The sequence below is a fragment of the Styela clava genome, chromosome 7 (assembly GCF_964204865.1).
Source record: "Styela clava chromosome 7, kaStyClav1.hap1.2, whole genome shotgun sequence".
Taxonomy (NCBI): domain Eukaryota; kingdom Metazoa; phylum Chordata; class Ascidiacea; order Stolidobranchia; family Styelidae; genus Styela; species Styela clava.
In genome coordinates this window covers 18,550,923-18,574,486 of record NC_135256.1, presented here as the reverse complement: position 1 = coordinate 18,574,486, position 23,564 = coordinate 18,550,923, and the positions used below count along the sequence as shown (strand labels likewise).

At 36.5% G+C, this 23,564-nt stretch overlaps 3 protein-coding genes across 4 annotated transcripts in view; 1 reads left to right on the top strand and 2 right to left on the bottom strand.

Annotated features, from left to right (window-relative positions):
- LOC120328902 (uncharacterized) overlaps window positions 1-9,486 on the top strand; it is a 45,495-nt gene extending 36,009 nt beyond the window's left edge. The window contains exons 19-28 of one of the 2 annotated variants that reach the window (XM_039395468.2): window positions 370-956; window positions 1,286-1,421; window positions 1,808-1,917; window positions 2,365-2,623; window positions 3,599-3,756; window positions 4,185-4,353; window positions 4,874-5,078; window positions 5,637-5,775; window positions 6,218-6,480; window positions 8,432-9,486. In XM_039395468.2, the coding sequence (XP_039251402.2) occupies window positions 370-956; window positions 1,286-1,421; window positions 1,808-1,917; window positions 2,365-2,623; window positions 3,599-3,756; window positions 4,185-4,353; window positions 4,874-5,078; window positions 5,637-5,775; window positions 6,218-6,480; window positions 8,432-8,730 (2,325 nt within the window). In that variant the 3' untranslated portion in view covers window positions 8,731-9,486. Of the gene's footprint in view, window positions 1-369; window positions 957-1,285; window positions 1,422-1,804; window positions 1,918-2,364; window positions 2,624-3,598; window positions 3,757-4,184; window positions 4,354-4,873; window positions 5,079-5,636; window positions 5,776-6,217; window positions 6,481-8,431 lie in introns of both variants that reach the window. The other variant, XM_039395467.2, reaches the window with a different exon arrangement.
- Window positions 9,487-10,430: 944 nt separating this feature from the next.
- Window positions 10,431-11,923, bottom strand: LOC120328271 (migration and invasion enhancer 1-like). Its single transcript, XM_078114685.1, has 4 exons — window positions 11,899-11,923; window positions 11,394-11,480; window positions 10,836-10,912; window positions 10,431-10,732 (listed from the first exon to the last, which is right to left on the bottom strand). Exons 1-4 carry the CDS (start codon window positions 11,921-11,923, stop codon window positions 10,649-10,651), a joined length of 273 nt encoding a protein of 90 aa, XP_077970811.1. The 3' UTR covers window positions 10,431-10,648.
- Window positions 11,924-20,320: 8,397 nt separating this feature from the next.
- LOC120331210 (uncharacterized) lies at window positions 20,321-23,226 on the bottom strand. The gene is made up of 5 exons (XM_039398293.2): window positions 22,711-23,226; window positions 22,080-22,182; window positions 21,887-21,971; window positions 21,096-21,318; window positions 20,321-20,588 (listed from the first exon to the last, which is right to left on the bottom strand). The coding sequence occupies exons 1-4, from the start codon at window positions 22,815-22,817 to the stop codon at window positions 21,131-21,133; spliced, it is 483 nt and encodes a 160-aa protein (XP_039254227.1). The 5' UTR covers window positions 22,818-23,226; the 3' UTR covers window positions 20,321-20,588; window positions 21,096-21,130.
- Between the last annotated feature and the right edge of the window lie 338 nt (window positions 23,227-23,564).

Below are 23,564 nucleotides of genomic sequence, written 5' to 3'. Positions count from 1 at the left end.
ATAGCAGAAAATAGCTGCTTTCTTACTTTGAGGTTATTTTTGGAAAAGAAATGTGATACAAAAATAATTGTTTCATTTTGGTCATTTTGTTGCCATAAAAATTCTACATGTCATTTAGTATTCTTGGGTTGCGAGATTTTACCAATTTTGTCGCTTGAAAAAAGGAGGATCTGACAGATCATATGCCATTCCAAGAATACACTTTTTTACACAATCTCTTTCCGCAAAAAGGCAGTTATATTTGCTTTCATCGGATCATAGTTTTCCACAAAAAAAGTTACGAATCAAGATAAAACCTTATTACTCAAAGAATTATCGTTATTCTCATTGATATTCTTACATTACAAATAACCTTTTTTGTATTTTCAGTATTCATTATCTGCTACAACCACTGTGACAATGACTAGCACTGTTCGATCAAGTCCCACAGTTGATCATCCTAGGAACTCAGAACCTAACAATGTTCCACGTCCACCTGAAAATACAACAACAGTTGGAGGGTTGGAGTCATCGTCTCGGCCACGAATGCAGGCCCCCCATAGGTCATCGGACTACCCAAGTCACAGTGGAAGAATCTCACCACCATCTCGACCAGTAGATGATAAAAGCAATTTGGCGTACTATGTACCAAGACATCCAGCCCCAATGAAGAAATCCAGATTTCCATTCGATCCTTATGTGACGGACCAAATTATTTCAAATGCAAACATGCCTCGAATGGCGATAAAAGAAGAACCAACAAGAACTGTTTCGCCGTCCAGTTCGCAGAGTCATCAATTATCAGTACCACATCATGCAGTTCCTACTAGAGCATCTCCCATCCCTCAGCATATAAAACAAGAACCACATCATACTATATCTGATCATCCCCAGCAAGTACATCATAAACCTGGTGCAATCTACCCACAAACTCGACATCCAGGACCACCACCAATCCAGGGTGCTGTTCCCCATGGGTGAGTTTTATCATTTCAACTTGGAAGTCTATAAATTAATGCACTGTCTTTTTTTCAAGAGATTTGCTCAAAGCAAGGTTAAGCACACACAATTGAAGTAAACAATACTCATCTCATGTAGCCCCTTACATATCATTAGATATACTTTTTTTACCTAATTTAATTGATGATTTTATCTACACTTTGTATATTGACTCCTATGATTGAGTTCTTTGTTAAATGATCCATCATATTATATAATATTAAAGATATTGAGTTGGAATTAATTAAAAATAGTCTATTATTTGGTTCTGGCCATTTCTTACTATACTATTCATTTACACTAACAGATCACGACCCCCGTTATCAGTCCCACGACACCCAGGTCATCCATCTCTATCTCACCACCACGGTGCCAGTCGACCACAAGCAGCAATTTCACCAAGACCAAGGACAACATCATACCCTGGACAACATCATTCAGCGGTAAGATACAGGGATCGGTATATGCAGGGGTGGGCACGGTTTTTGGACCAGGGGGCCAAACATTTTGCCCACCTAGACTGACAGGCTGTGCAAGTGTGGCGTATAAAGTTACATTTTATGAACAATATTTACAGTGTCATAAAAGCAGAAGTGAAAGCAATAAGCCTCGTGCCAAAACTAAATTGAATCGCAATCTCAACAAATTCCTTGAGCTAATTTTTAGCTTATTAAACATCAAAATTTGGTTTTAGTTTGGTTGTTGCAGAATCAAGTGGGCCATCAAGTGAATCACCCAGCGGGCTTGATTTGGCCCGCAGTTCGCTCATGGTTCAGTATATCAGACAGCTTTATAATATTTGGTTAAAATAACGAATTTATTACAGCAGGGATCACAGCCGCAAGACGATTCAGATGTGGAACTGATTGGTGAGCAGAGAATAAAGTCACCTCCACCTGTTCGTGTTGAAGAAATCATTCATCATGGGAGCAGTGCCAGGTATGCAACATCGTTCATAAATTTGAGGCATGATGGCCTAGTTGTAAATCACTAGACCAAGGGTGTGCAACAGGCTGGCCTGGCCCGCCAAGCCATTTATCAACACTCAGATTTTCCCCATCAAGCATGGGATCCTAACCCGACAGTTTATGTTTAAAAATGCACTCACATGGGTAAAACTACATAATGTTTTTTGCTGTTTGCTGAGTCAAATCCTTTGCCGTTTTATCCGGTGCCTTTATTGCTATAAGGCTAAGCGATATTCTCTTCTCTTGCCTTTTCTGCAGCGCTCAATACAACAAATAAATGTGTTTTTTGAACTAAGCAATTCTTTTTCAAATTTGCCTAACTGTATCCGTACAATGCCGAGTGTGCTACCAAAACTTAGTGCAATGACTCAATGAAACATTGATTATATCTTTAGTAATAATTACATCTGTTTTACAGATTTTGCAAAATATGGAACAGAGGACCAAACTCATGCTTTCGCACTGATTACATTTTTAATCCTGACAAAATTTCAATGGAAAAACAGAGGCAAGGTCAACTTGAATTCCGGAAGAAAGAACAATCCCAACAGCAACAACAACAATCTGCTCCACCTCCTCAACCCCATGATCCCATGAGACATCCACCCCATAAACGACCTCGTACTCCACCTCATAGTCATCCACACAGTGACCATGACAGAAAGAGAGAGGAGAAGGTATGTTTTCTTTACTTATGAAGTCAACCGGGTATAGTTACTGTACCTTATTTTTAGGGTTATTAGGAGTTAGTACAGGGTGACGCAGAAAAGCAGAATCCAGATCATTCGGAACATAAGTAGTGGTTATCAAACTTTTTATGAAAAATAAGGTGGGCAAGATTAAATCTGACAAATTTTTTATTTTCAAATAGCTTCACGCCTCATCAAAAAATTGTCTACTCCTTGTGGGGCGCACCCCACCGTTTGAGAACCACTGTTCTAGTGTGAACATAACTTTTGTACAAAGCATCCTAGATTACTGAAACATTTGGGTACAATCATACATAATCAGAAGTTTCTTTACTTTTGTAGAAGTTATTGTGAAATTTTGGGTTCTTTTTTGTTTGCGGCTCACCTTTTGGTTTACATTGAATAGGAATATGATTCAGAGAAATCGATATAAACTATCAGGCAGAATTCTTAAGTTGTTCGAATTAACCACATTTTCTAAGAAGACCGATGAACGTATTTTAAAGAAATTATATCTTCACTTTGTGTCAATTTCGTAAATAAGATTTATGGCTTTTACCTAATTCAAAACCAATAAGCTAAAAAATATATGGTAAAATCTGGAGTGCTCCTGAAGTATGCGTACCAAGATGGCGGACACCGGAATGTATATGTGTACCAGGTTAGGGTTAGGCCCTAATTCCATTCCAATTTTTCTTATTTTAATTCTATTAGGAATTCGGAGACTAGCCAAGTGACTCCCTTAGTATTTATGCCTAAAATTATGGCCTTACCCTAACCTGGTACATATACTATGTTCCGGTGTCCCCGACTCCCCGCCATCTTTGTTAGGAATACTTCAGAAGTAAAAAAACTGGTATTGATAATATAAACTATGTGCAACAACTTTCAATTCTGAACGCAGCTTTTGAACTTTGTATATTAGTAGAGTGAAATGCAAAAGCTTTTTATTGTTTATTCTAGAACGAATCATTAGATCGTTCACGTCGTGAAGGGCCAGGACCACTGTCTTCGTCATCTTTACCACCACAAGCTCACAGGTCAACTCCGAGCCACAGTAATGTGCCACGATCAACTCCAACAAGAACTCCGACGTCTGCATCGTATGAACAACATCACAGGTATACACATGAACTTTGCTGTTGTTTCTAGATATAGGACTTCTGTAATCTGTTATTGTTTAAGAAATTAAGTACTTTGTGTATTGGCAATCATTATCTGATTTTGAGTGTTGGCATGGTGACGGGAGACACGGGTTTTAAAATCTTGTTTTGAACAGCATGCACACCATCTCTTTCAATATATAATTAATAGCGTAGGTAAATAATCAATGTAGTTGGTGGTCAACTGCGTCTGCAAAGTTTTGGCCAACTTGACTTTTTTCAACTTTAAATTGAGTAGTACAATTTTTTTTAATTGTATTCAGGACTAGCTAAATTGTAGATAAATTTTACTGGAAATTTTTTAGTGAAATACGTTTTTAATTATTTACCACTCAACCAAAACATGGCAATTTGAAATGTTTCTCAAACCTAAAATATATTTTTAGACCTCCACCTGCCCCATTCATGTCGCCATTAGGAGCTGACACTCCAGCATTACGTCAACTTCAACAATATAGTAATAATCTACAACAGATTGGAATGAGAAGACAGGCTGCTGAAGCAATGAGTTCCATGCATCATTTACATCCTTACTATTCGTCACTGGCGGCAGCTGTAAGTTAACTTAATTTTTTTTTTCAATATATATTACAGAACCCAAACTAATAAATATCTGGTAGGGGTTTATTGAATATTGGTGAATGTTACTGTAGTTTCTTCACATTCATGACCACTCATGTACCTCTACTCATAAGGGAGTTTTGTTTAACTTTTAAGTTATTCATTGTGATCTCGCTTTGGTTGAAAATTATGAAAAAAGAAATGATAAAAGCAGAGATGTTTAAATGAATCGATACGAAATAAAATATATTCAACATTTTAAATTCTTGCATTTAGGAATAATTCATAATGTGTTTTTTCCAAAATATCAACTATGGACTATGATTTTTCCCATCTTTGAATGATGTTTCAGATTTTTATGCTTTTTGAATTATTACTTATTGGGTGAGATGTGACAGCCATCGGAAAATATTTTTATGATATTTTAAAGTATTTTTCATAGTTTCTCATGATAGATTTCAAAACATTTAACTATTTAATATTTTATCTGAACAGTTTGTCTTTTAATCATTAGGGGGCAGAAAATGATATGAGGGAAAGAGAAAGATTGGCAAAACTTGATGTTAAACCTGAAATGATGATGGACCCACATAATCCTAACATGCATCAGATACCACTGTCTGCTATTCCTGGACTGCATGTTGGAGGAATTCCTGTATCGTTAGCAGGACAACATCTGGTATCAGTAGAACAGCAATTACAACTGAGGCAATATCAAGGTAAATATGATACTGAATATGGTATCTAATATAACAGTTTGGTAGACATTGTTCTCCTTGTCACATAACACAGTTTTCATTACTGTCTGGATGAGTTTTTGAATTCATTTGTATTTCTCTTAAACTAGCCTACATTTTTCTTACATTTAAATACTTCTTTGCACTATTACTCTTTATTGCACTCTCACAAACTTGGGTAAGGTGAGCATGTTCATTTTATCTGGAATGTATCAATCGCAATCTATTGTGGAATATGATTAAGTCATCTAATTGTCCTTTCACTCCTGGGATACATATAAAATCCTTCGCTCCAGAAGTATGTGTACCAATATGGAGGTAACTAATTTTGTTCGCCTACTTTACATCAAGTTGTGTAAAGAGACTGACGCCTATGGGCAGGGGGTATATTCACTCGGCTAACACAGACAGTCCCCGAAATAAAATTATGATCTAACCCTAACCTGTTACACATACCACAGGAGTACCTATACAATAGTATCCATTCATCTCCTTATATTGTTCATTCCTTTTGATTTGTAACCATTGTTTTTATTTCAGCGCAATTACTGAATTCATTGCCTCAAGGACCGAATCCTCATCAGTTAGCAGTTGCTGCCGCAGCAGGACTTCCACCTGGTGCAATAGCTCATCATTTTAATCCAGAGGCTTATACTGCTGAAAGATTATCTGCGGAGAGGTAATTTGAATATGTTTTATTAAAGTTGTCAGTGAGTAGCAAATAGCAATCATCACATTTTACGGACCACCAGGGTATGTGGTGCACCGTCAATAAATTTCTCAGATTGGGGTTTTGTCCATACATTAGGTGCACCCGACAGTTTTCAAGGAGTAAATGGCGGTATGTTTATAAAACGATAGTATCGCTACTGGTTTTTAGTGTAGGCAATGAAGCACTGCCCGATACATCTTAGGCGCACAGGCTCTTAAGATTGATTTTTGAGAAGAAGAAAAATTCAAAGTGCATTTTGAAATCCAAAATTTTGTCTTTTACAAGGTGATTTTCATTAAATTTTTTGTTTTGCATTTGGAATTGGATAATTCCACTTTATGTAATTTTCACTTTATGTGAATTCCTTTACAAACTTATGCAATTGTATTATCTTAACATTTCATCACAGATTACAAGCAGAAAGATTAGCCGCAGTTCAACAATATGAACTGGACTTACTACACCATCATCAGCACCAACACGTACATTCACACCTACATTTGCATCAACCGGGGCAGCCAGGTGGCCCACCTCCACCAGGTACCCCACTACCACTGGGTGGTTTACCACCTCAACCCCACGGTATACCAGTTGAACAACTCATGAACAATCCATATGCCCAGGCTGCTGCTGTGGCAATGCAATCAATGCATCCATTTGCGGCTGGCTCAGGTAATTATTTAAAATATATGTTTTATCTAGTGAAAATTTTATTAGAGCAAAACTTTGTCATATGAAGCACGATTCATCTCTTTTGTTGCTCTATATCAGCGATTTTTCAACCGGATTGTGCCAGAACAGTTAATGGGTTCTGCAGTATCCAAGTCTGAGAGTCAATATATGCGTATTAGGTTTGCCGTCCTTGAATCTCGGCTCTAGTAGACCCATACAGTCGTTCTGTGTGCCAAGCTGTAGGGTCCAAGCGGCTGGACAGATCTGGATGAAATTTTTCATGGGGTTACCCAGTCATCTTAGTATTATGCGTTTCACCCAAAGTCAGGATTGATGTTTTGTTTCCATGGTAGCAGTAAAATACCGCAACGGTGGTTAGAATTTCTGATTGCTACAAAAATAAAATAGGAAGCCTATTCCTGGGGTATTGTCCATCAAACACAACAAAATCTTCCTAAAACCAATTATGTGTTTGGTGACTTTGATTTTTTTATGATATCATAAAATATGTCAAAATACAAAACAAAAATTCAGGGAACAACAACTTGTCACAGAACACCTGAAGGTCTTTCATGGAACACTAGTTAAAAATTACTATTTATAAACAAAGCAGACAACTAAACTATTCATTGCACAGGGTCTTTCTTCTCGAACATTTGAAATGTTGAATATAGGTTGAAAACGACTGCTCTGTATGCTGTTTTGTTGTTTTTAAGTTTATCTTTATCAAACATCCTTATGATTCAGTCGCAAATCATTAATAGAAAAAGCACTATATGAGATGATGACAAACTTGTAATGCTTCGTTTAGATTTCAAGTTGGCTATATATGTTGTGTCTGTGGGCTGTTAAAATATTTCAATACCTCCTACCTTGCTCTGGTTATTCTGCCTAGGGATTTTTTTTGTATATCATTGCAATTTTTGAAAAGAGAATATAAATAAATATTGAGGCAACCATGATTTTGATTTTCTAATTTTTTTTTTTATATATTTACCCGAATTACTAAGTGACCTATACCATAATGCAAAGTCACTTTATCTTACCTTTTGATAAAGCTAGCTATGGCATTGCAAACTAGGTACTTATGTTTGATACAGAGCAATAAAGCTTGATAGCAAGACTCACTACTTAATATTCAGTGTGCTAGTTCAACTTTCTCATATTGGAAACAAAGAATTGATTGTCGAGTAAATTTGCAGTTACCAAGCTTTTAGTTTTTGTATAAATATTTTAGTCTTATACACTCAGCAGATTATTTTGCCTCAAGTGTTTATTCATCTGTGTTATTGGAATGATTCACACAAACGTTACTTTCAAGTACTCTTATCATCCACTTTGTTGTAAGAGTATGATTAGTCAAGCACAGTACATGGTCCAATTATATTAAAACCAAACATGATTGGGTATAACCTTTTACCTGATCAAGCGTGATGATTTTGCTCTAATGATGTGGCTGTAATTGTAAATACTTCTGCGAGTTCCAATGCACCATTGAACATTTGTAATCTAGCTAATAAATACAGATAATTCTCAAATTATATGAGAGTCAAAATCTACAGAAGTTGGCTGTTTCTAGAAAAATGGTACCAAGTAAAGGCTTGTGGTCCCACTATTTTATGAAATAGAATAATTTGCTGTTTTCCAATGAAAATAGAATTTATCACCTAAAAATCATGATTTTGTAAATACCGGGAGTTGGGAATTCGCTACATTATGGACCAATTTCGAATAATTGGAATAAAATAAGCCAGAGCGTAAAAATTATTCTGAAAAAAAATATTCTAATCAACAGGTTTATGTTCAGAAGTTAAGTTAAGAATCAATATGACGCCATTTTTCATAACTATGACCTCCTACCGAGTATCCAGCTATTTCCTTTTTCACTTGTCTTGGGAAATTAAGGTTTATTAAAATAATTTTTTTCAATCATTCTTTTTTATTATTACAGGTAACCCTATGCTTCTGAATCCTGCTTTGCAAGCAGCACAAACACAACAAGCTGCTGTCGCAGCGGCACAAGCGTCTCTCATTCAGCAAGGAATGCCAGGCGTGGCTGCTGCCGCACATTTACATGCCGCAGTTGTAGGGAGAGAACAGGCCGGTCAACCACATGTACTCTCTGCTTCTCAGCATTTACAAGCAGTTAACGAACAGCATATGCTAGAGAGCACACAGCAGCATGCTAGAGCCCTACAAGCTTTTCAAGAGCGACAATACATGGCAAGATTAGCAGGCCATAAACCATGATAAGATGTAGCAACCAAAATCATGAATTTTAAATTTTTATTTACTCGAAGAGTAACTTGACTGAGTAAAAATTTCTTAGGAGTAGTCATCGAGAAGGATAATAATGCCGATTTGTATTGTTCATGGGTAGATTTATTTTTTCTACAAATTAAAATGCATCTGACAGTTGATTTGGTCGGTGTTCATTGATAACCAGTAATTCTTCAAAATTTTCAAAACAGGTTCTTTTTTATATCGAACTTATTAATAACGGGTTCTGTAGATAAATCTATTACATTAATTTTGAAAAGCCAAATATAACTCTAGCTGTCAGCTACAGCGCATGTTACCCATTTGCTGCAATCATCTAATGACTAAAAGATAAAAAATAGTAACGGTATTCCCTATTATCATGACATTCCAAGGTTTTGCGGATTAGAGTGAATCCAACCCATTTGAATAAAATTGATCCACATAAGCAATAAGTATGGGATAACTTAGCTCAAGCTTTAAAGCTGAAAAAATTGCTCAGTTACAATTCTACATTTTGATCAACTCCATTAATTCTATGGCTTAACGATTTTTAATTATTTAATTGATGACTGAAATTCAGTCTAGTTCAATATATTTTTACTTGTTTTAATAGAATGTATTGTTTTTCTTTTTTTCTGCTCGATTTAGCAAACTTCTATATCTGCTGCTCCTGAAATGAAATTAGTTTCATTGTTCATCTTGTCTTGTAATAATTTGTGTTTGTAAATAAATGAGCAAGGAAAATTTTTGTGTGTTTTCAAAATGCATTGGTACATCCTGGCTAGAAATTTGACTGTTAGTTGTCACACTTTGTTTGATTGTGTATATGTGAAAATACATCTTTTGATTTTGCGAAAAACATGATAGAGTACCCTTTTTTGAACATGATAACATAAAAGTACCTTTTTTAAATTATCCAGTGGGGGTTCAAGAACAATATTTCTTTTGCCCCAATTCTCTTTTCAGTAGTTGACATCAGCAAATTTCTATATATGCAAGGCTTATCAATCCATGTGAGAAGCAGAAGACGCATTTCATTTACTGATATCATTTCTGCGCATAGGAACAGGAGTAATGCTAATCCAATGTATGTTCGAGTGGTGGTCAAGTGTGCGTTACTCCATTCCAGGGGTCGACAACCTGTGACCCACTAAGGCAAATATAGTATGATACTCATATCATGCACGTTTGATCTATTAATATCAATGTAAACATCCGTAGATGCGAATGTATGTAGGTGCAATGTTTGTGGAAACAAATGTATACAATTGCAATCATTTCTTGTGTAAATTTTAATGGATACAAATTCCCTTCCTTCAATGCTTGAACAAAAAAAAACATCGGCTTCAAAAAGGTCACATTCTCAATAACATTACAAGGTCATCTGCGCACTACCATGGATAGGAATAGTTCGTAACAAATATTATTTTATTTTACATTTGGGTAGTCGTTCTGCGTGGCCTGCCAAAAATGTTACAATGTTCATTTTGGCAAATAGCTGTCACACCCTGCTCTATTCATTGCTCCCTACTTTGCGCCTTTAGCTCACCGATTGCCCTATTTGGCCTCACATATTCAGATTGTTGGACTTCTTCCTGGGATAAATTCTAAAACATCTGTTATTCTTGACTTCGGCTCGGCCCTCTGCTTAACTTCATACTACTCTGGCTTCAAAGTAACAAATGCTTAATGTAGACAGTGAGTTTATAACAGAAATACTACAATTTTAGCAGAGGGACAGGAAACAATAATATCAGATTCAAATTGAAAGCAAAATGCATAGCTGAAGGCTTTGTCAGGCATTACCAGTACATTACTTTCTGATAATGCCATCATAAAATGCACAAGCTTTCAAATGAAATAGGATATGTAAATAATTTCTAAAAAACATCTTGGATGAAGATTGTTATAATATATTGCACGGACTTTGACTATTTGTTACTTCCGATACTTTTTCACCCATTTGAGCTTTTTTGACAGCTTCTATAATCTGTAAGAAACATAGATAGTTAGTTGTCTGGAAGTATAAATTTTTCCTAAAAAAATCTGACTAATTGTATAGTGAAAAAAAATAACAAGTGTTTATTACTCACATCTTTACTGTAAGGGAACCCATATGTTTTAAGTTTAGAAAACACGAGTTCTTCATTGACAGACACTTCGAAAGAACCTAAATTTAAAAATATGGTGACCTGTTACCAACACAGTTTCAATTGATCAATCCTGAATATGTTCCTGTATTATGTATCCACTATCCGTTTTGGGTAAATGTGAAATAAACAATTACTACCAGTACTTTATATTTCATAATCGACATTACATGACTTTAAAAGACGTTTGGGATCATATGTGGATCCTACCCCTTACGCTAGCTTCCCTTACAACCTTGGGTTAGCGGTCAGCACTGCTTCGCTTCTGCCTCTAGCTTAGGACCCCAGGGGGGAAGCTCTTCATTATTCGACCATTGTATTTCTGCTTATAAATTGAAAAATTCAAAGAAGAAATTTGCAAGGCAAAATTCAGCAATGAAAACCTGTTGAAACATGAATAATCCCTACCAAGAATGTGTTACAACTTATGTGTCTTATATTTCCCACTGGTGATAGAGCAAGACTTAAAGTACTAAAGTCAAGTCATTTTTATTATATTACCTTCTCGGCCCTCAAATCCGGATATGTCAAGACCAGAACAGCTGCTTTGAATTTCAGATTTGAGTTCTTCGAAGCGTGCATCATACCCTCAGCTAGCACTGAAAAGAAAACAGAAAAAAAGCATAAACAAACTTGATGGAAATCAAATACATTTTATAAACTTCATGGGCACAAAGATATAGTCTAATCAACTTGTTAAAAATAATAAAGTTCACCATATGTTCAAATATTATTTGAGAAACCGGAGGCCAAGAAGCTGTATGACTCTTTTAACGTTAAATAAAATTGCATACTACACTCAGTGTATTATCGTAGTTACTGACTTACCAGTATTCAACTGAAACAGGAACTTTCTTATCCATATTGATCAAGTGAACAAAAATGCCTGAGCTAGTCTGATTGAAATTTAGGAATAAACAACAAAAGCACTGAAAAATACGTAAAGACGAGATCAGTGAAATACAAAATATAGTTCACTGCCTTAAGGTAAGACTCCTTCCGTTACACACGTCAGTAGGCCCATATACCATTAGACTCAATATAAAAACCCACCAAAACAAAGCACTTGTAGGCTACAGCTGAACGGTGGAAAAAGCTTACGCCAATAACATAACGATTAGGCGCACAAGATACAGATTGCAATTTCAAGATATTGTTATGTAATGACTCAGCGTAAAAGATGGCGAGTCACAATTCCCGGCCCATAGGCCCATTCCCCCATAGTGTACTGTTGTTTTGAGAGTGCTTCCGCGAGTTGGCGCTTAATTATTTGCAGTTGCAAATAACAACAAACATTCTGCAATTGTAAATTACAAGAGAGAGAGAGAGAGAGAATTTTTATTGTTTCGTCAAACCAGAAAACACATACAATATATATATGATAGCAAAATGAGAAAAATTAGATTTCGGTAGATGACAGGGTGGTAACGATACGACCATTAACATTCATCTGAGTCGGTTACCACCCAAAGCAAGCACATGAATAAATAAATTAATAACACAGGTTCTGTAATAGTACACTCTCAGGATATACATATGGAAAAAAAAACTATATACACTATGTAAAAAAAATGATATCTAATTAGAGATGAGAAAAATTTCTAATCGGAATTAGGAAGTTATTAAATAAATTTTAAATAGAGAGGAGCAAAAAATAAGAATTCCATACCAAATTTATAATTATTTATTATATTAATTTACACTTTCAATCTGTTCTGAATCTTCTTTTGTGCTTACACATGATAAAATATGAGGGATAAGATTACAGGGAAATTGAAGGTTCTATGAGTGACAATAATGTGTTGTGTGAAGAAAACCATAGATTGAGATATGAATTATAGGCATAACAGTAGTACAATTTTATATTTTCAATTCATTAGGGTGGAGAAAAAAAGCAGGATGCATATGGAACTTCTGCGAGATTTACACATTACTACGCAGAACAGGTTTAAGATGGGAAACAATCAGATTGGTATTGCAACCCTTCACAAATAATTCAGAAATAGACAAATATGACTATGAGTTGAAATAGATATGTGATATTAAATAAATTTTGACAAGGCTGGGTCAAATTAAATCACGATAGCCCAGAATATATTTCGTTTTATAGTATACTATTGCACATTAATTAAAAGAATATTGATCACATTAAATTCAATACACAGTATAATACTACATAAATATATATATTAGATCAAGGCCCTCTTATCCTTTGTATCTAAATTGCAATTAAGATGAGCAATTTTGGGTTATTAGTTATACATATATGGCAAACTAAGGGAAGGGATAGTCAAACTATTGTATGTCACAATCAGAAGAACATAATGTACACAACTACATTATAATATAAACTAAAATTATGACCCAGGGCAGTCTAGTTTCAAGCCATTGTAGTATGAACCACAATTGGATGGTATGAAATGGGTGATATGATATATCACATTATAGCTTAATTTTTGGAGACCGGCAGACCGGCAGACCTTCAAAATTAACAAAAAATGTCATGAACACAAAACATAATTAAAAGAATGCAATTAGGACAAAAGTAGGCGTGCAGAAAAGGACAATCCAATTTAATGAGAAATTTGCTGCTGTCCTTTTTATATTAAACGTGTTGGACGCTGTTCTAATGGAGTTTCTGCAAGGCGAAGTAGAGCTGTTTGAACTGAATAATATTTTGCTGTTTGTTTGCCTCCATTTTACTATCAAACCTCGCTGAATTATAGGCCAATACTGTCAAATTACGGAACGTGCCAACTGAGAATTTTTCAATCAGGTACCGTTCTATGTAGGGTTTGGGACCCCTGGAAATCCCGATCTCGAATTTCTCATTCATGATTTACGCAATGACTTTGCAGGGTTTTTATTCACCATTTAATACGAAAATAAAACAACCACAATGAAAAAGTAAAATCAAGAAGGTCAAATCGTCTTCAAAAATATCCGCATTCCGCGTCAGAAATGATAATATTTTTAGCTTAAATTTAAGACAGTTAATTTATAAACGGTGACAAAAAGATCAAAGCCGACCTAAAAATATACACATCGGAATAAAATCCCGAATTCAACCCGGTATTCGACAATTTGTTAAAATTATTCGATTCGATGGAAATATACCATTTTGCCCACCCGATCTGTAATCACGCCAGCAATCTGACAAAACGCGTGGTAGTCCAAACAGTGATGCAATGAAACTCAATAAAACCTTCATAAATTTAGTGAATTGCCCTACTTCACGAAAGCGTGGTGGAATTGACGAATATTTCATATCTCGAACGCGAAAACGGTTATCTTTTCGGATAGTTTCTGATGATTTTAGAAATGGGAGAAACATATTGAATTGTAATAAAAATGAATTAAGTTGTAAAAAGTTGACGTAATGTGGAACGGCGAGGAAAACCGAAGTACGTGATCGGCGGCGCGTTTGAAAGTCACGTATTACCCGTGCGGCCGCGCAACGTATACAATAATGTGAGGTGCTCCGAGGACGTTCTCGTTCACATTAATGTAAGAAAACAGTTGTAATATCGGTAACTATTAACCATTTGTTCGCGTTCGACTATCGCACTCTTTATGAATAAAAATGTTCGTGTTTTGTGATGGGTGTGGCGCGAATATTTAAAGAACTAAATAGTGGCCGCGATTAAAAAAAAGGTTACGAACCACTGCCCTAGATGCTCTAATATTTCTGTGTCGATATTACATGAAATAAATACGTGATTTTATTGTCATGCAAGTTGTTTCAATCATTTACTTATTCCCGAAAAATCCTGGGATTATACGGCTCAATACCGAAATTTCAAAAACTGGTTCCGAAATGCCGACCCTAGTACTATGTGCTTTCAAACTCTTTCATTATGACGTTAGCCGCCGTTATGAGGTCATAGACTTAACAAACATCCAGTCGGGCCTAAAATGGACAGAGAACCTTTCACCAAGTTTGGTTGTTAGGCGAATACCGGTACTGTGAATTAATGAGAGTTGAAAAATCATAAAATGAATGGACATGCTGTCAATACCTTGTCATTTGCAATTTGCTAAGTTCATCATATTGAATTATCATTGTTACCGTTTTACTGTTAGGATAGGATAGGATTTACATATTTATCCCGGGGGAGAGGAAAGCCGATAAGACGGCTTATCCATATGGCGAACCACGGCCTCTCGTCCGGTTACCATTCCAAATCGGGTATGGGATTAGTTTTTACTGTATTGTTTGTTTTTCGGAAGCATGGACTTGGTGGTGGAGGAAGCCGTAACCGACCAGCGGTTACGTGAACCACCCAACGACGGCGAGGAGTCCAGCAATCCTCTCGCACATAACCATCCCTGCATGGGATTCGAACCTGCGAACCCACGCAGAGTAATTAGAGGTGCGGTGGCGAGCGTATTCCTAACGCTTAGCCCGTTGAGCCACACCGCCGCCGCTGTTATCAGTTGGTATTTCAAATTATTTCTCAATAAACTCGAAAGGTTTTTGAGGTTAAGTTAAACTACCGGTACTGTTTCGCTCGGTGTTCAATCAATCAATCAATGTTCACTTTCCATATATTTCAGTATTTGTAGACTGTGGTTCCCGTGTTAAGCGAAAGTGATACCGGTACCGGTACGATAGCTGGGAAAGCTATGACAGTCCCTGTGGCCTGTACGGCACGTACCGGTACCGTTTACAGGTTTACGTACCGTCTTACCGATACCGGTACCATAGTCCGTTACGGTACGTACAGGTACGATATCGGTAGACTAGTACAGTATTACTGTACTAGTTGCATTAATTATATTTGTTTAGAGCAGTGGTTCCCAAACTAGGGTCCGCGGACCTTTTGGGGTCCGTGAAGTACTTTCCGAGGGTCCGCGAAAGAAATCTGTTAGATGGCTCAAAGTTTGATAATGCAAAAATTAACTGCTTAAATTTGGAAAGACACATTTATCGCATTATGATGCTTTACAATCTCTGCTGAGCAGGGTTGCCAGATCCCAGCGATGAAAAAAAGCCAAATCAGGATATAAAAAAAGCCAGAAAAAGCCAAAAATTTTACTAAGTACAAAAACCCCATAATTTGTCAGATTTTAAGCTCTTGGAACAATACTGATGATGATGTAGAGCCATCAGTTCATTCAGTGCGCCACACAATTGTCTTTTCCCATTGAAAGGTGTTTTTGCGGTTGCTATCATGGCGATTTCTACTTCAGCGGGATGAAGGGTTTATAAGTAAAAAGGATTAATTGAACGAAAGAACCAGAATCGACGTTCAACACAACACAATCAAGCTGACATCTATATGAAACAATTTAAAAAAATCAAAAAACCAAATAAAAATTAAAGCGAACAGCATTATTTTACCATTCAATATATACAATACAGGGTACCGTTTCAGTATGTGTATATACCTACATTTTCGAAATTTTAGAATTTATAAACCATCAACTTTATTAAAAATTATCTAACCACGTACCGCTTACAGGTGGACTACTAATGGCTAATTCAGTAATTTTTACTGTAGTTAATCACATCGTTCGTGAGACAAAATTTTGATTAGCCTACTGCAATTTACCTAAAGCTCCACATCGGGCATAATGGAAATTAAGTTATATAACCATTTTTGGAAACGGAACTTAAAACTGACAAACAACACGCAAAACTATAAAAACGAGGCAATGTTTACAACCCTGCTTGAACATCTGTCTGAGCGGCAGCAGAAACTGCAAGTAACTCTTATTGGGTAGGTATGGTTAAGCGTTAAGGCAATAAACTGGGAAATCGACGCTCGGGGAAAGCCTAATGTTAAGTACCGTACCAGTACCGGTAATAGGCTAATGTTACACATTAAATATTGTATTTCATATGATTTTAATAATAGACACTAGACTGGACTTGAAAAAAGCCAAAAAAACGCCAAAAAGCCAAACGGAAATTCTGACGCCAAACGTGTTTGAAAAAAGCCAAAAATGGCAGATTTGGCGTTAAAAAAGCCAATCTGGCAACCCTGCTGCTGAGGACACTGATTCTTCATTTTCTGTTTCGATTAGGTTTTCCCGATTGTGACGTCACAAAGCTATGGCAGCTCCTGCCACGAACAAACCGCGGCGTCTCATGCCATGATTTAATGGCGCTATAATTTAGTAATCAGTATTATCGGCATATTAACAAAGTCATGCGCCGTATTTTTGTTTAATATACCAAAAAAGTACCAACCTACTCATTGTTTGTCACCAACAGGGGCAGCCCTGCCAATACATCCGACATGCCTTGGTTACGGCATCAAAATTTTACCCGGCATGATTTTTTAATTTGCTGCCGTGGTACCGGTTTGGGGCAGCTAAAAAGTCAGTCGCCGTGGTTTAACCGGAGCTCCAGAAGTAATCTATGTGCACCAAGATGGCGCACAACCTGAACAGGGTATTGTGTACCGGTTAGGGTTCAGGTCGTGCGACATCTTGCTACATATGCTTGGAAATCCCGCAAAATACTTAAAGCTGCACTTGGAGGTGTAGATGGCGCTGTCTTTTTGCATGCTTGTTGTTATAGGAGAGAATTACAGTAGGTAGTTGATAAAGTATGCCACTCCGTTTCTAAATGCTGATTTACGCTTTTGTTTTGAAAGGTGGATAGCGTTAAATATAGCGCAGTCAGAAAGGCACTACGTTTTAGTTTTCAGATGTCAAATTTAGTCTTTGACACATGGTAACGGTAGGCATATATTTTTACGTTTTCAACTCTGTATTATCAATTTCAAAATGTCTTCTAAAATTAAAATTGAGATAATCGTATGTAATTTTATCGTGATAAACGCAGGTGAAGATATGTTTTGCACTACACCGTGTGGAGCATTTATTTTTGTTGTGATCTTGTGATATCTTTCTGTCTTTCTTTGATAATGTTTTATTTTAGTCAATTAGTGCACAGCGCCGCGAAACAAAAACAAAATTGCAAGGGGTCCGTCAGACAATATTTTTGAAAAAGTTTGGGAACCACTGGTTGGGAACCACTGATTATTCGCTATTTGATTAAGGTTTTAAAAACTAACCTAAAACTAGCAGAATAGTCTAACTGAATCATCACTGTGTACTTCAACATCAATTCCAGCATATAAGTCAATCATCTATAACAACATGGCTTCGCAGCCCAAGCAATCCCTGACCAGGAGTCTCCCGGATCCTGGCCTTTCACCAATTGGCCCCTTAACGCAACAACAGGAGGGGCAAGCTAACTTCCAGATGAATCTCCAGGAAGCGATACAAAGAAATATAGTAGACCAATTACCATCTTTAATTGCCAAATGCCTTGCCGAAAACTTCAACTCCGCGAACTTCACCTCTGAATACCTGCCTATGAGTCCTGGGCTAAAAGAATGTATGGAGGACCAAATGGTGTCTCTAAAAGAAATAAAACAAGATCTAGCTTCTATTAAAGAATCTCAAAGTTTTCAATCAACAAAATATGATGAAATTATTGCCAAGCAAAAAATAACAGATGACAAACTTATGCTCTATGGCAAAAAAATAAGAGATCTAGAAGAGTTGATCTATGACTTGGAGGACGAATTATACTATGCCACAGAAAAAATTGAGGAACAAGAGCGCCGATCTAGATTGGATAATCTAGAATTTCATGGCATCGCACCTAATGAAAATGAGGACACCGACAAATTGATAACAGAAATTGGAAAGATCATCCACGTGGACATCAAACCATCTGACATCTCTGTAACACATCGTTGTCCAACGCGAAATTCCAACATCCATAAACCGATTGTCGCAAAATTTACCAATCGCAAAATCAGAGCTAAAATTCTCAATAATCGTCACTTGATCAAAACCGCTACCAATCCAACATCCATAAGGAACCTATCCAAAGCATTTGTTGTTGAGAATTTGACCGACAAAAACAAGAACTTATTTTACAAAGCGAAAATTCTCAAAAGACAATGTGGTTACGCCTTCCTATGGACATCAAATGGCAAAGTGCTGATAAAAAAGAACAAAGACACTAACACTTTATCCATAACTGAAGATGAAGATCTTGATAAAATAAGATGAGTCTATTTAATTTTTTACTGCAATATCCTAGTAAATTATTCTATCATGTTATTGGTTTAAATAACTTCAGTCCCCATTGGAATAGCCCATCTAATGACTTTGCCCCCCTCGCCTCAACCAACCTAATGTTATCTAATTCGAACCCATTAGCATTCCTCATCTATGAGTGATCCTTATCCTACCTGGGAATCAACCAATTTTCATCCCGAAATTCCTTCTATTGCAAGTCGATACCTTGAAATATCCAATATCAATAGAGTAACTTCAAGTTTTCTAGCAACAGACTTTATTATATTGCACCATAACATCAGATCTTTGGCAAAATATGCCGATAATCTAGTTGAGCTAATTTCAAATTTTTGTATTCCACCTCAAATTATTGCTCTAAGCGAGACTAGGATCATGAGTGAAACTGCTGTTGTCAATATTGATATCTCTGGTTACACCTTCATTCATGCTCCCTCCTCTACTCGCGCAGGCGGTGTTGGTTTTTATATTAGGGACAATCTAAGCTTTCATTTATGCACTGACTTCAGCCTTTGCCTCCCAAACTGTGAGGACTTGTGGATCGAACTCAAATATTTCCAACCAACCTCAAAAATTCAAAATCTTGTTGTCGGTGTAATATATAGACATCCAAAAAATAATATCCCATCATTCACCACAGCAATGTCTTGTTTATTTGAGAAGCTGGCGATGGCTAAAAAGCAATTTATTATATTAGGCGACTTCAATATAAATCTTTTTAATTCTTGTGACAATCCTACTACCAAGTATCTGGATATGCTAATGTCCAATTTCATATGTCCACTTATCACCAAACCAACCAGAGTGACCTCAACCTCCCACACATTAATTGACCATATCTATACTAATATCATAGATTCCCGCACTTCGTCATTTATTTTGCTCAGTGATCTCACCGACCACTTTCCCATAATGTGCACAATACCAGCAACTAATAGTAACGTTAAAACAAACACTCGCATGAAACGGGACATGACTAAATTTTGTGCTGACTCGTTCAGGCTAGAAGTTGAGTCAATGTGTAATAATTATACTAGTGTTATATTATCTGAAGTAAACTTCAATAGCTCATTTGATACTTTTCTTAGTCACTTCAAGTGGTTAATCAATAAGCATGCCCCATTAAGACCATTTTCGCGTAGAGAAAACAAATTTTATTCCAAACCTTGGATTACTAAAGGAATTCGTAATTCCATTAAACATAAGAACAAAATGTTCAAAAGTAAGTTCCTGAAGGGAAATTTATCCCAGCGTCTCCACTTTAAAAAATATAAAAACATTTTGACACATTTGCAGAGGAGATCAAAACAAATGTATTACCATAACATCCTAGAGAACAACAGAGGCGATGTTAAACACACTTGGAAAACTATAAATGACATCATCAAAGTAAGGTCCAATGATGAAACCACTATCTCGGAACTGAAGCTTGAAAATGGTACCATAGTCTCAGACCCTGTCGCGATATCCGTTGAATTTAATAAATTTTTTTCATCCGTAGGAAAGAGACTTGCCGATAATGTCCCACACAGTACGAAATCTTTCAAAGCCTTTTTGGGTGCTCCTACACAGAATTCGTTTTTTCTGGAGCCATCAACACCATTAGAAGTTCACCAAGTAATAATGAACCTGAAAAAAGGCAAAGCAGTTGGGCATGATAATATTCCTTCTTTTTTCTTAAAATTAGTCGCAGACAGCATATCCCCAGCTTTGAGTCATTTCTTTAATCTATCATTTAGTTTAGGAATTTTTCCCTCCGCTCTGAAGATTGCTAGGGTAATACCCATCTTCAAAAGTGGCAACAAAAATAATCCTTCAAATTATAGGCCAATTTCAATTCTACCCTGTATCGGCATCGTCCTGGAAAAATTAGTCTATAAAAGAATGCTCAACTTCTGTAACAAATTCAATCTGATCGACAAATGCCAATTCGGATTTCAATCCAATCACTCGACTTCCCATGCCATCCTAGATCTTATTTCATTTATCTATGAAAAAATTGATAAAGGGGAGTCTGTCTGTTGTGCATTCCTGGATTTAAAGAAGGCCTTTGACACAGTTGATCATCAAATTCTTGTCCAAAAGTTGATACACTGTGGTTTTAGAGGTAACGCATGCAAACTATTATGTAATTACCTGAGTGGTCGATCACAGTTTGTTGAAGTAGGATGTCATAGGTCTCCGATGTTGCCCATCCACTGTGGAATTGTCCAAGGTTCGGTCATTGGACCATTGGCTTTCTTACTTTTCATAAATGATTTGTCGAACTGTTCGAATCTTTTAACAAAACTCTTCGCCGATGACGCTTGCTTGCTTGCCAGTGCCAAAGATTCAACCACGCTCCAAAATACTATGAACACTGAAATAGATAAAATAATTGAGTGGATGTTATGCAACAAACTCACTGTGAACGTAAAAAAATCTAAAGTCATGCTATTCAGTCCTAAATCAATTAAAAAACATCCCAACATGTTAATCAAAATCAGGGGGGTTGCTTTGGAAGTTGTTCAATCCTTTAAATATCTCGGGCTCTATATAGATAGTAACTTAAAATGGAACACTCATATTACCGAGATGCACAAGAAATTGTCAAGGTCTGTTGGGATTTTGGGAAAACTTAGGCATTATGTGCAGGATGCTACCCTGCGAACCATTTATTTTGCTCTTTTTCAATCCCACATCCAATATGCTATAACTGCATGGGGCTCTGCAACACAAACCAACATTCACAAATTGGAGGTCTTACAGAATAAAGCTGTTAGAACTCTCTCCAGAGCGTCTATTCGTACAAACTTAAACACCCTTTACCATAAAACCAGGGTGTTGAAACTATCCGACATTTATACTCTAGAGATTGCCAAAGTTATGCACCAATTTCAGAATAATTACTTGCCCACAGCGTTCGACAATTATTTTGTTTCGCTTACCTCTGTGCATGAACACAACACACGCTCTTCGACCAAATCCAATCTTTTTGTACCTCGCTTTTCGCTGAGCAAATCTCAAAATTCCCTGAAATACAAAGGCGTAATAATTTGGAATAACATTCCCCAAAGTTTACGTGACTCCACATATGCTACTTTCAAAATAAAATATAAAAAATTCATGCTTTCATCCTACCTGTCTTTCTCCAGCACATCTGTTTGATGTGCTTACTGACTTTCCCTCGGCACTGCCAGCAGAATACTTGACTAGGTCCACAACCTCCCAGAGTCGACAGTACCTGTAATAAGTGAATCTGAATGTTTCATGTAAATTTTAAGTTGCTTCTTTATTATCATCTACTTCCATAGTGCATGCTCTGCACTATATTATACTGTATGGCCATTTGTCATACAATGGTAATTCAATTTTGCTCATAGCCTAATCGTATAGTGTTAGCAGTATCTTTCAACAGTTCTACACTCATGATCCTTGATATTGGTCTCTCACCAAATACAATTTAATAACTATCTCGTATATATTTTTGTAAAAAGCTATCATATTTACCACTTTAGTATTATTGTGCTTTGTTGCATTTTCGAAATTTGTATATATATAGCACTGTTGATACTCAGTGCTGCAGTGGGTATTTCATCCATCTGTTCATACACATATTGTGTTCATTCTATATTCTCAACGATTCCAAGCGGTATGCTTACTAATTTACAACGCTATTTATTGTTACCCCCATCTACTTTGTTGAGTTAACCTGTTTTTCACAGATTAGAATAATTTTTATCTTTAATGTATTAATGACGATTCGACTTACCCCAGCACTTGCAATCTTCTTGCACCCCAGCACTTGCAATCTTCATGCAATCTTATTCGAACTCTTGGCAAACATTTATAACTATGATTACGCCGTGTTATCGGCATAATATCCCTACCGGGATATATTTAAAATCTGTTAAATAACTATCAATTCCATAACGCTGCGATATCGGTTCGGTATCCTGTCATCGCACTGTACTGCATTCCTGCTGCCGTTCCCATAGTTACTCGCACATATGTGCTTGGAGTCGTTTTTGGTTTTGCTTTTCTGTGTCTCGAGCGTCTCTTGGATTCAGGTCGTCTCGATTTTTCACTTCTTTATATTCTTTTATTTATTGTTTGACTTTTTTCATTGTTTTATGATTCATTTATTAGACTTTAGCTCAGGTGTCGCCGCTCGATAACCAATTTTGGTTTTCGCGACTCCTTTCACCTCGAATTATCCGTTTTTGCTTCCTTTTACATTCCGTATGCATTTAGTGTATTTCATGTGTGGTGAAAAAATAAACTACTGATTACTGGTTTAGAGTGTGTGCCTGCATTGAAATTAGGTTTTTGTAATGAGCCAGCATGCCTGCACAGCTGCTATGCCTTTCTAATTTTTCACTGTTTCGTTACATTTTTTTGGAAACAACATTTGCATAAATACGTATGGTACCGTATGCAGAGGAAGAAACTTCACAAAAATTTCAACATGTGCAGCAGGTTAGTGTACATAAATCAGTAAATACAGAAATATGCAGAGGAAGAGACTTTACAAAAAGGATAAGATTTACATAATTATCCCGATGGAGAGGCAAGCCTATAGAACGACTTAACCATATTGCGAACCACAGCCTCTTGGCTTGCACA